At 47.7% G+C, this 13,349-nt stretch overlaps 1 protein-coding gene across 1 annotated transcript in view; it reads right to left on the minus strand.

The window, feature by feature from the left end:
• The window catches only part of LOC120567463 (dedicator of cytokinesis protein 2), a 51,603-nt gene that overhangs the window by 19,897 nt on the left and 18,357 nt on the right, over nucleotides 1-13,349 (minus strand). The window contains exons 21-23 of the mRNA XM_039814435.1: nucleotides 6,351-6,485; nucleotides 2,149-2,257; nucleotides 1,360-1,430 (exon numbers count right to left, since the gene is read on the minus strand). Of these exons, the coding sequence (XP_039670369.1) occupies nucleotides 1,360-1,430; nucleotides 2,149-2,257; nucleotides 6,351-6,485 (315 nt within the window). The remainder of the gene's footprint in view (nucleotides 1-1,359; nucleotides 1,431-2,148; nucleotides 2,258-6,350; nucleotides 6,486-13,349) is intronic.

The following is a 13,349-nucleotide window of genomic DNA, read 5'->3' on the forward strand; positions in this document are numbered from 1 at the left end:
AGAAAAGGTTTGTATTACGTTTAATGTGCAGGAGCTGTCTTGAGGACACGCTGGGGCACAGTTCAGACTTATCAGGCCCACTGATCATATGAGCTGAATTTAATTAAAAACCCCAAATGTCTGCCTATTCCCACATGGACATACAAAGGACACCTAGAGCAAACAAAACACAGGCATAGCTAACAATGTCTGCGCTTGCACCACTCGGCGGATCACACTACAATACAAGAGGCAGGAATGGGACAACACAGAAGCTGAGACAAAGCTTTGATGTCCACCTTATGTGCGGTGATTGTAATTCACATGGCTTGCTTTTGGAAACTCTGCCTGAGGCAATTCTGATCAGGAATGCAATGGGGACCTTACTTTCAAGTTTAGATGGCTCGGGTATATTTGTGCGTGTATGAAGAAGTGCAGAAGACAGACAATAGCGGTGAGTGAATGTGTGTGGAAGAGAGGGAAAGAGAAAATGAATAACATAAAGCGAGAATATGTATGCTGGATTTTAGCCCCTCATCACCTTTCTACCTGTGTATGTGTGTATTTGCTGGTGTGTGTCTGTGTGGCAGGTGTTAAAGGTAGCACCTCTGTGAAACTGTGTTGACATTGAGTCACTCCAGGGACTGAGCTAGCAGATGTGGATAATCCACAAAAACACAAAAGCACACACGGGTCACAGAAAGGTGAAAAGAGAAATGATGAGGATGAGTGTGTTTGAAATGGAACCTGGCCAGTCAAGAAAACAAATTCCTTTCGATAAAGTAACAAGGTCAAATAACAGAGGACAAATAAAGTGCCTGAAATTTCCTGGTTGAAAAAAAAAGGTGTTCCAACTGGTGAAGTATATACACTGAGGTCATTTCCTAGACCAAACTGCATATTCTGCGTTTGATTCGGGGTCAAAGTGAGGTTAAACAAGCCATTCCAAGTCGTTTTGCTCTTCAGGAGGCTGAGAATAAACCCGAGAGAAGAGGTTCAAATGAGTTCTATTTGATGGTTTCACTGAAATTGTCAATTCACTCAGGGGCACATGGAGGAGGCGCAGCAGAGCAGGTGTGTTTGAGTGTGTGTCCTTGTGTACATGTCAGTTTGATGAGATTTTTATCACCTGATAAAAAAGGTACGGCTCAACCAGGATGGAATGTGTGGGGGACAGAAGAACAGGGGTCACTGAACAAAGCCAAGAGGAAAACTTCAGCTGAACTGAAAGCTCCAATATATTCTCTCTGTAAGGTGTGTGTGTGTGTGTGTGTGTGTGTGTGTGTGTGTGTGTGTGTGTGTGTGTGTGTGTGTGTGTGTGTGTGTGTGTGTGTGTGTGTGTGTGTGTCGGTGAGTCTATGTGTCTAAAGGAAAGCTTACCTGAGGAGTTTGGCATCAAACACTTTCTCAACATCATGCAGGACTGTTGGCAGGTACTTCAGAGCAGCAACCTGATGAGACACACACACACACACACACACACACACACACACACACACAAGTAAGTGTCTTGCAATCCTGTGGAAGCTGTTGGTGAATAGAAGGTGGCTTGGTCATCAAACTCTGATCACAAGTGTGAGAAAATATCTGCTGTTGTTTCACAGGGCCACTTGTGTGTCTGCCTAACTTTCTTTGACTCGATCTATATGTCTGCCTTGGTGTAAGTAGTTAGAATGATAGGAAGACATTAAGCAGCAGAATAGTGGCAGTGGTGGCCTAAAGGTTAGAGATGCAAGCTTGTGACCGGGAGGTTGCCGGTTCAATCCCCAGACCAGATAAAATCTGGCTGGGGAAAGTGAAAGAGTTGTCCCTCCCTCATTACCCACCACTGAGGTGCCCTTGAGCAAGGCCCTTAACCTCCAACCGCTCCAGTGGAGCTGCTCAGTGGCCAGCAGATCAGACTGTGGTTGTACTGGGAAGCTTCCAGGTATGAATGTGTAACTGTGTGAAAGTGATCAGGGTGTTCCTGAAAATGAGAGGCTACCTCTCAGTGAACCTTCCCTAAATATATAAAGGTAAAAAAAAAATGTAGTCAGAATCAGGTTGAGAGATCACATTAGAGAGGTTGGAGCATGAGGAGGAGCAGGAAGATGGGACAGGTATATGTAAAAAATTAAAATTAAAACAAAAGGTATGTGCAGAGTGAACACGTCATTCACGGCTCATTACCCTAAGCAGCAGAGTGGTGGTGTAGTCTGTTCTCATCAGGCTGTTGATGGACTCAAAGAGCCTCCTCAGCGAATCTTCAAACTCCGCCTGCTCCTTCCCCTCGTACAGCCTAGAATGGCAGGAGGAAATTAATAGAAATGCAACAGAGGAAAAAGGTAGAAAGACATGACACGAGATTCAGAAAACATGACGTGACATGATTAGCAAGAAAGATGGAGGGAAGGATTGAGGATGGAATTGAAAGAAGACAGAATAGAACGGGGAGGGAAGACAAAACAAGGATGGACAATTCATTCAGGGTTTAGTTCACAGTATCTCTTATACTTGCTTCCTTCCTTCCTTTGCTTGTTCCCTTTTTATCATCTGTCACCGCCATCACTTGAGCCAGGGGTGAGTTCATGACATGATTTTTATATCTAGTCAATTTGTCAAAGTGCATAACCCAAAGGATTATCGTGCAAAATAAGCCAATGCGCCGTCCTACATAGGCACATGTTGCTTTTCTTTTACTAAAGCATGCACTTATGGAAGATCTGCTTCTAATAAACAGGTCAGGTTAGCAGTCTTTAAGCCAAGCCTCACATCCACACATTTCATAAAGAAACCTTGTTTTGTACTGACTCATCCCTGTTGTGCTTCTCTACTTTGTTATACTTTTTTTTTCTAAGAAAATTTAGTAGAATAATACATGATAATGACATGATAATTTGGTGTATAATAACTCACATCTTTCTTTGGAAATCTATAACAAACCTACCTTGTATTATCCCCTTGACAGAGTTTATTCCCGGCTTTAAGGCGTTCTGTTGTTTCTAAAAACAACCAGTGACTCCTCTAGGACATAAATTATTCTGCAGTACTATAGTTGTTTTTCATCCCAGTTTAAATTGATTCCAAGTTAGAAATGATAATGTTTTCTAACTTATCTTCAATTCAGCCAGTGCTTTCTCTGCGCTAACTCAGAGTAATCTAGCAACAAGTGAAATTACACCTAGATCCTTGTGTTTCTATGGAAGTGGGGCATCAACTGAATTAGCTGCAGTTCCTCACTTCTTCTTTCAATAATATGGTTGAAAATGAATTTAACATGAAGGTGCTATATTGCACTTTAACCTTCAAGTCAATATTTAATTTTATTAATGAAGCTGTAAGACCATGACAACAAAAGTGTCTTATACTGCCTACATTACAGTAGGTAATGATAGAGATACCCAGTACACACTTGTAATTCAATGCACTATATTCTATTATAGGGATGCAGCAAACTAATGCAGTATTATGTTGCCAGGGTAAAACTAAACATTACAGACTGCAGTGATTATCACAATCCTCCTCTGACTTAACAAAAAAAACTGGGTTATCTGTGTTGCTGCAACACCCACACATTCCTCTACCATCCCTTCAGTCTAACTTCCTCCACCCCAAGCAAACTTCTCTCTCATCCATCTCTCCGCCCCTTTCCTTCCCCTCGTCTCCTCACTGTCTCTGTGTGATTCAGTGGAGCTGTGCAGTTGTTAATTACAATAGAAGTTATGAGAGCTGGAGGGAAGGATTATCATGTGGCACACTGTGAATTTAGCATGTGGGGGGAGGGATTACGTGGTAACACATGGAGGTATTATCACAGGGCTCTTTGCAGAGTACAGTTATGATTATAGACGCATTGTCCTGCTTAATCCAGTGGCCCTGTCTGTGCATGAGAGTTTGTGTGTGTGTGTGTGTGTGTGTGTGTGTGTGTGTGTGTGTGTGTGTGTGTGTGTGTGTGTGTATATAAGCCATGGGCTGTTGTTACAACTTCTACACACACACAGGCACTCAATACCCACACATGAGCACAACAAAACATATACGTCATACTAGCTCAGTAAACTAATTCTGGAGACAGATGGAGAAAAGAGAGAGAGGGATGAAGGGCAGTAAATCAACAGGGGGGGAGGGAAATGAGTGAGGGACACTGAGGAAAAGTCTGAAGAACGGAGGGAGTGGGAGGGAAAGTAGAGAAGTGCACTGCATGTAGTTGTTGATCAGAGGAGGAAAAGGAAAAAAAGAGAACAACAAGGCAAACATGTCCCCTGTGAATTATGATAATAATATTGATAATTATCCCTGTCTAATCAAATCATTCACAAATGTCTCCTTGTTCTGATTTATAATTTCAGTTCCTCACTGGAACAATCAGTAAAAATGTTCAATGGAGCAATAAAGTAGTGAGATACAAGGTTTCCTCAGGTTTGGTCAGATTTGAAATGCAGATATTTTGCGTGACACATTGTGCAGTGACCAACATTGCTCTGATGCATCAAAAAGTATAATAAAAATGACATTGCTCCTCTAAGGCTGATCAGTGAAACTTTTACAAATGCAAGAATGGTGCAATGAGTCACACAATTACCCTGAGTATTGTCAAATCCTATTTGTGTTTTAGAGTTTATTCATGCAGACAATGGAACAAACATTGTAGACCCCTTAGGGCAATCAGTATAACTCATCAATATAGTGTTTGCTCAGTAAACCTTGGGATTTCTGTATCAAATGGATGGAATAGAGTAAACAGTCTGCCTCACTGTGATCGCAGCTCTTCATGTCATGAACGTTATGTTATTATGAACTATTTGTCAATATTTATGATATGCTCTCATTATTATTATTATTATTATTATTATTATTAGATATTATGTCTTCCAATCACAAGATAACAGTTAGAAAGCCTTTGTGATAACTAAGAAAGATTACATAATCATAATGTAAGATCTCATTCATAAACTGAAGTAATAATAAGATCCTTCATCACATTAATGAGAAAAGAAGTTTATATAAAAAAAAAGATTTTTATGTGACAAGATGAATGCAATGTGCTTCCATAGAAGAAAGTGTGAAAAAAAATGAAAAGTGAAGTAAGGAAGGAGAAGAGGTGAGATTTAAAGATGAGGGGAGGGATGGAAAGAAAGAGGACGAGGTGAGACAGAGGAGAAATATAGAACATAGCAGGTGCTTCGGGGAAGGAAAAAGAAACAAATACATCTGATGAACCAGAATACAGGGAAGTAATGTGAAAGCTACAGAGTGTGAAGGACAGAAAGAAGGTGAAGGAAAGAGCAAGATGTGGTACAGCAAACATCACACGTTCCTAATAGACTTTGCATGAACATGAAGCCAGTTTGACAAGCTAATAAATCTTCAGTGCCGCCTATTTAACTATTAAAGACTGCTGGTCTTGATGGTGATGATGATGGAGCCGTACAGATGCAGTGGCTCCCTTGAATACCTGATTCTCTGATGGCATGCCAAGGCCTTATAGGAGGAGAAATTTGCTGTGAAAACTTTAGATGCAGAGCAAGTTGAAGTTGTCGGCTGCAGGTAGTTGGGGGATGACAGATAGAGGAGGAGAGAAAGAGAGTGAGATTTATCGCTTCAGAGATACCCAAGGGAGGCTGGCGACTAGAACTCACTCAATCCAGGAGCAGTAGAGCTATATACACACACACACACACACACACACACACACACACACACACACACACTTAGAAGTATGCTTAAATGTATGTGTGGGATATTATACGTGCATGCTCATAAACACACACACTCATCCACACTAATACATCCATTCATTGTGCGCAGGATCCACACAAATGCGCACACACTGAATAAACAAACAAACACAAACACCACATTGATAAACAAACACATAAATTTTGACAAACAAAGCCCAGGATGCCCTCTAGAAAATTAAAAAGACAGACCTCATTGACCACACACACACACACACACACACACAATACTCAAGTAACCCATAGGCAAGACACATAACGCTGTATATCATATTTCTGATCTGTCAGCATCAATTCTTGCACTGCAGTTATAAATGATGTTTACATTTATCGTATGGTGCAGCTCTCGGCTCATCACAGTGGGTGTCATAAGTCTCTCCTGCAGGAACTTTGTCTGTCTGGTGTTTCGTTGGCTACCCATTCAGAAGCCCTGCCCTGTCATTAGCTCTCATTCGGACGCTGCACTTCATCATCAATGCTTATTAGCAACGTTAGTGCTTTAATCAGCAGCCTTTTCTCACAGAGCTGTCAAAAACGATTACTCCTGCAGTGTCACTGGGCTCTGTGTGTGTTCAAGGATCTCTATTTGCATCATTGTAGGTCCAAAACGAAATTAGTAGTCATTATCATAATGATCAGTCCACAAACACTCACTGGGAGTAGAGCATGCGTGAGCGGACGATGAACTTGAAGATGTACTCGAGGGCTTTAAGGGTTCGGAGGATGGGCTCACACTGTTCACCTCTGCTGGACACATCCAGATACCTCTTCAACACCGACATCAGCTTTCTGAGAGAGAATGATATGAGAAAGAGATGAGAAAGAGAGAGGGTTGGGGGAAGAAACAGAATCCAGGCAGAAAGAAAAGAGAAAAAGGAAAAGAAAATCAAAATCATTCAGACAGAATTGTCATTTCCTTTCTGATGCTCCACAAGTTGAAGCATTAATCACCAACTCTATTTTTCACTTCCATAGAGCAGAAAGACAGAGTGCAACAGAGTGAGAGTTACAGAACGAAAGGGAGGAAGACTGGCAGGGATGTGGAGGTGGAAAATGGCAAAATAGTATTTCACACCTCAAAAGATGTACCGTTCACACAGCTAACACACAGTTTTATTTGCCCTTAGATGCATGGTGAAAAAAATCATTCTCCAACACATGCCCACCCCACAGCCGTCTTTAGAAACAGACATATTCCGGTGTGTCAAAGCAGTTGGGGTTGTGGGTGGCACAGAGTTCAGTACAAGTTTATGACCTACCAGCATTTCTCTGCCCAAAATTTCAACTGTATAATCTCTATGGCATTCAATTCTAGCATATTCATAACACACACACAAAAAACAATACTTTAGGCCTAAAGAGAGTGGAGACTTTTGGCTTTGTGATGGCTCTATTTCCAGGAAATGGCAGCAGGGGATCACCCAGCTAACTGGTTTAAAACTACCCAATCCTCTTAAACAATAAAAGTCCCCTTAAAAATGAACTCTAGTCTGGCCTCACTGCTATCAGGGTGGCCTTGAAATTATTACCAACATTATAACCACTCATTCTTCCCAGGTTTTGTTTTGGTGCATGGTTTAAAGGCAAGCACAGGAGGATTTATTCTTTTTTAAGAGCAAGAGATATGGAGTTTAAAATGTAGTGAGAGGGAGTTAAAGAGTTTTACATAATAGCCTCTGGGCTGATAGGCGTTAAGCCGCGTTGACCCTCTTAAAGAGGGTGAACACCAACACACTGGCAGGGGAGGGATGATGGAGGGACAGATGAGTAGATGGAGTGAAGAACAGACAGCAAGAGAAAAAAAGCAGTTAAGAGAGCAGGAAGAGTCAGAAATGCTTTTAATTTCCTAACTGAAGCTTTGGCACTTGTAACAAATGTTGTCTCTAGCGCCCACTGAATCAAGTTAAGTGAATTAACAGAGAGTAAGAAGCAGACAGAAGTGTTTGGTGTTCATGCCTGAGTGCTTTAGCTGCTATTCCCCAGAGAGGCAGGGCTAAAACTCTAATCCTGTTCAGTCAAGTGCTCCAAAGGCCAATACACACCACCAGTGGCTGGCAGCTGGATGCAGCACCCTATTAACATTAGATGTTCAGGTGACACTTAATTTACCACAATAGTTCTTTTTCTAACTTCGTTCGGTGTTTCACTATGGGAATCGCCTCGGCGTGACCAACTAAGGAAGCTCCAATGACACCACGTCTGTCCATGACAGACAGGTCGAACTGTGCTAGGGCCACGCCCCCTCATTTAATTACAGTCGACCGGCTCCTTGCAAATCATTCTCGCTTTCTTCCCGTGAAGAAAACTATAAGCTCCTTCAGCGCTTCTGGGCTAGCTTGGTTGGTTATCTGCTAACAGTTCACAGACGGACCGTTAAGGACTACGTCGCCGAACGCAGTTCCCGACCCAGTCTGGATTCGCTGAGTAAGTACTTCGCAAGAAGTTTTACCTGGTGGTTACACACTTGAAGCAGTGTCCGCGTCAAGGCGAACTGCTTCTTCTTTGGCTAGTCGGTATTTGTTTATCGCTAGCTAGCTGTGTAACTCATTTACCCTCGGGCTAACGCGTTACGGCGAGCCTCCCTGGGTTCTTTTGTTAGCATTTGTTTGTTAGCCAAACCCGGTACCGGGAGTGAGCTAACGTGTTACGACGAGCTAACTCTTACGGTACACTGATAACGTTGGCTTGGGCTAAACCCCGTGTGCTAATCTTGTCGACAGGCTAACGTGTTACGACGCGCCTGCTAAGGTTGTTTATTTACGCCGATCTTCTTCCTTTCCAGTACCATGTCTTCAGCAGCGGCCCCCGCCAAAGGGCCGGAGCCGAAGGCTATTGAGGCTGTATCCCGCCTGTGCCCCGCGTCATGCGGGGCATCCATCTCGGGCAGGGACCCTCACCCGATGTGCATAGCCTGCATGAGCATTAAATACGCTCAGGCAGCGCTGGCTGACCCCCAGTCGTGCGCCCACTGCGCGTCAATGACGGAGAAGATACTGGAAAGGCGGCTGAGAGTGGCCGTGGCCAACAGTCATGACCCATGTCTGTCGGGAACCACCCCAAAAGCCACAAGCAGTACCCATCAGCCGCGAGCTACACCCAGCTGGGCGGACATGATGGACGAGGAGTCCTCTGCCATGCCTCCACTTTTCGAGGACCTCCTCGAAGTGGAACCGGGCGGCGAGGACGCAGAGGGTGATGCCATCTCTGATATCCTCGACATGGATGGGATGGAGGACGAGGAGGAGGACTCCACATTCCCCATTCCACAGTCAAGGCCTCCTAGTGCAACAGACACTGCTCCCCCAGTGGACAGCAGCTTGTACGAGGTCTGTAAGCGGGCCGCTGCCAAATTGGGAATACAATGGCCGGCAGCTCAGGACCCCGAGGGGGAGGAGAGAGACCTATACGACGGCAAGAGGCTCCCACCTGCCCAGCCGCCTGCGAAACAGCTTCTGCCGGCGGTGCCTGCCTGCATGAAGGAAATGAGCCGGTACTGGTCCAGCCCATTTAAGAGTAGGCTCCCGACTAAGGGCTGCTCTAAGCTGGAGATTCACGGGATGGAGGCACTGGGGCTGACCGAACCCCCAGTGGTGGAGCCTTCAGTGGCTCATCACCTCCACCCAAACCGCCGCTCTCTCTCAGCTTCCCACAGCATTCCTCTGCCTAACAAAATGGAGCGCCTCACCGCCTCCATGTTTCAGAGGATGTACAGGTATGCAGTGCAGTCTGTGTGCTCTCTAAACGCATGACTCTGCTGGCTGCGTACGCCAGGCTGAAATCCTTGGAGGAGATGGGCGCCGTCAGCTGGACTCAGGGGCTCCTAACCCGGTCCTCTGGGGACGAAATCTGTGTGGTCAACGCACCTGGTGCTGCGCGCCCCTCACGGGGGTGCGCAGGGCTGCAGCCGTGTAATGGGGCTCGCAGTCGCAGGTGAGAGGGCCTTGTGGCTGAACCTGTCGGGCCTGAGTGACACACAGAAAGCAGAGGTTATGGACGCAACATACGACCCCACCAAAGGTCTGTTTGGCCCAGCTTTGGAGAAGATGAGAGAGGCCAGCACCCTCAGGAAACAAGAGGGTGAAGCCTTTGACCTCTGCCTACCCCGAAAACACACACCCCGGCCCCAGCAGGGTCAGAGGGGTGGCTTTGCCGCAGCGGCAGCGAAGGCAAAGCAAGGGGCTGCAAAGCCACATAGACAAGCCGCTGGTCAGCAGACTAGCCAGCAGTCTTGGTCGGACAATCCTTCGCGGCTGTGGCGGCAAAGAGCCGCAACTCCCACCCCGGTGAGGGGAAGAAAAAGCGGCCGTCCTAACCCCCCCAGCTTCTCCCTCCACCCCTTCTACAAAGAGGAGGAAGGTTGGAGAGGTAGAGCAGAGCCCCGAGGTTTGTGGTTCAGGGCCCCTGGTGTTTCACAGTTCTCCAGGAGGCCCCTCTCAGTTTCTCTCCCTCCTCATCCAAGAGGAGAAGAGTCAGGGGCAGAAGGTGTTCCAGTGTCACCAAGCACTTTCACCATGTTCACAGTGTCACCAAGCACCATGTTCAAAGAGGCAAATAAAGCCTGCATTCTCGCATCCAGGCGCAGAGCCAAGGGCGAAATGCTACCCTCAAAACAAAATAAAAATAAAACACAAAACGCTGACCTGCCAGGTCCCTGCAGGGGGAGCTCACGCTCCTCCCAGGGCAGACCGCTCCCTCCAGCCCAGGGAGGTGACGTCACTGCAGTGCGGCTCCAGGGGCCCCCTCTCTGCTCAAGCGGACCGGTGGCGCGCATGCGCAGTTCACCCGTGGGTTTTATCCACTGTTTGTCAGGGTTACAGGCTACAGTTTGCTATGAAACCACCCAGATTCAACGTTGTGTTAGTTTCAGTGACGAAAGGGGATGCAGCACAAGTCCTAGAGGACGAAATAACATCCCTATTGAACAAACGGGCCATCAGGGCGGTGCCGAGCGAGGAATCGCATCAGGGGTTTTACTCCCGCTACTTCCTCATTCCAAAAAAAGGGGGCGCATCACTTCGCCCGATTTTAGATCTCCGTGTGTTAAACAGACACCTACGAAAATACACGTTCAGGATGTTAACACACAAAGTGCTCTGTCGTTCAATCCGCCCAGGGGATTGGTTTGTGACGATAGATCTTTCAGATGCATATTTCCACATAGCCATATATCCCGCACACAGAAAATTTCTGAGGTTTGCGTATCGGGGCAGAGCCTACGAATACCAAGCCATCCCATTCGGGCTGTCGTTAGCACCGAGGGGTTGTCACCAGGTGTGTGGAGGCAGCGCTGTCACCGTTAAGGAACAGCGGTATCAGAATATTTTCGTACATAGACGACTATCTGATCTGCTCCCACTCCCGGGAGCAGGCAGTCAGAGATTCCACTACGGTGATAACTCATCTCACGGATTTGGGGTTCAACATAAACTGGGCAAAGAGCCGAGTGGAACCCACGCAATGTACGGAGTATTTGGGTCTGAAAATAAACTCCCTCTCCTACCGCGTCACGCTATCGGAGGGGAGATTGGCGTCTCTGGGGCAGTGTCTTTCTCTTTTCCGGCTGAGCAAAGCCGCGTCGCCTGCAACTGTGCCTACGCCTGCCGCGGCCTGATGGCGCCAGTAGTGTCTGTGGTACATTTAGGGCTGTTAATGATGAGGGATTTTCAGCGTTGGGTTGCAGCTTTACATCTGTGCCCACGCGGCCATCTCAACCGGAGGGTGAAAATAACTCCGGCGCGCGTAGCAGCCCCTCCGGCCATGGAGAGACACGGGCGCCGCGATCGGGTCCCGCTTAGGGCGGTGTCATCCAGAGTAACCATGACAACGGACGCTTCCCTGTCAGGATGGGGAGCGACACTGTTGGGGAGAACAGTGAATGGCACATGGAGCCGGAGATTGGCCCAGGCTCACATAAATGTCTTGGAGCTTATGGCGGTGTTTCTGGCTCTGAAACATTTTCTGCACTTTCTCCAAGGTTGTCATGTGTTAGTGAAAACAGACAACTCCACCGTGGTTGCGTACATCAACCACCAGGGCGGCATTCGCGCTCTCTGCAGCTGCACACGTTAGCCCGCAGTGCTTTTGTGGAGCAGCGGGAGACTGCTGTCTCTTCGAAACACACGCGCGCAGGCGTTCTAAACAGGGGTGCAGATCTCCTGTCACGGGAAACCCTCTGTACGGGGAATGGACTCTCCACCCACAGGTGGTGGGACAGATCTGGCAGAGATACGGTCAGGCAACCGTCAGATCTCTTCGGCCTCGCAGGAAAACACGCAGTGTCCAATGTTCTTCTCTCTGGCAGACAAAAATGCACCGCTGGGTGTGGATGCTCTAGCCCACCCGCCAACGGGCGCGGCTCTATGCATTTCCCCCTCAGTCTGATCTCCCCCACCCTGGCGAGGGTGAGAGGGTGAGAGTTCAGGGCCGTCGCTAATACTGATAGCGCCGCGGTGGTCGTCCAAGCATTGGGTGGCAGAGATAATGCAGCTCCTGGCGGGAGAACCATGGCCTCTCCCCATTCGCAGAGACCTTCTCTCCCAAGCGGGCGGGGAGATCTACCACCCTCACCCAGACCGCGTGGCGCTCTGGGCTTGGCCCGTGAGAGGTGGAACCTGAATGCATCAGGCCTGCCAGAACGGGTCATTGATACAATTCAAAGCGCAAGAGCCGCGTCCACCCGCTCTCTTTACAGCGGAAAGTGGCGGGTTTTTGAGGAGTGGTGCGAACATAGGGGTACCATCCCTTACCAGTGTTCTGTGGTGGACCTGCTATGTTTCCTGCAGTACCTGATGGATAAAGGGAAAGCTTTCTCCACAATTAAGGTGTACTTGGCTGCTGTTTCAGCTTGCCACGTAGGTTTTGGGGATAAGCCGGCAGGGCAACATCCCTTGGTTTGTCGCTTCATGAAAGGGGCACGCCGCAAGCTCCCAGTTTCCAGGCCCCTGGTTCCTCTGTGGGATTTGTCGGTCGTGTTGGACGCCCTCTCTCATCACCCATTCGAGCCTATGGAGGCAGTGGGGATGAAGTTTGTGTCTCTTAAAACGGTTTTGCTCTTGGCTTTAACCACTGCAAAGCGAGTAAGTGACTTGCAGGCTTGGTCGGTTCAGCCTACCTGTCTACAGTTTGCCCCAGGGCTCTCCAAAGTCTGTTTGCGGCCCAACCCAGCATTTGTGCCTAAGGTGGTGGAGTCAGCCTACAGGTGTCCCTCAGTGGAGCTCTTGGCCTTCCACCCGCCTCCTTTCTCCTCAGGAGAGGAGCAAAGACTTCACATGCTGTGCCCTGTCCGGGCTCTGCACATATATGTGAGTCAGACGGCTGGGTTCAGAAAGGCGGATCAGCTGTTCGTGTCCTGGGCTACTCCCCACAAGGGTAAGCCATTGTCCCGCCAGAGGCTGTCCCACTGGATTGTGGAGGCCATATCGTTGGCCTATGAGTGTAAAGGTTTACAGGCCCCACAGGGTCTGAGAGCTCATTCCACAAGGGGCATGGCCGCTTCATGGGCCCTTTTTAGGGGTGTGTCAGTGAAGGAAATTTGTGCGGCAGCGAGCTGGGCTACACCTCACACTTTTGTGAGGTTTTACAGGCTCGATGTTTCCGGACCGTCCTTGGCACAGGCTGTGCTGGGGGTTACGGCGCCGGGGTTAGGGTGACTCT

This window comes from Perca fluviatilis, chromosome 10 (genome assembly GCF_010015445.1).
Source record: "Perca fluviatilis chromosome 10, GENO_Pfluv_1.0, whole genome shotgun sequence".
Lineage (NCBI taxonomy): Eukaryota > Metazoa > Chordata > Actinopteri > Perciformes > Percidae > Perca > Perca fluviatilis.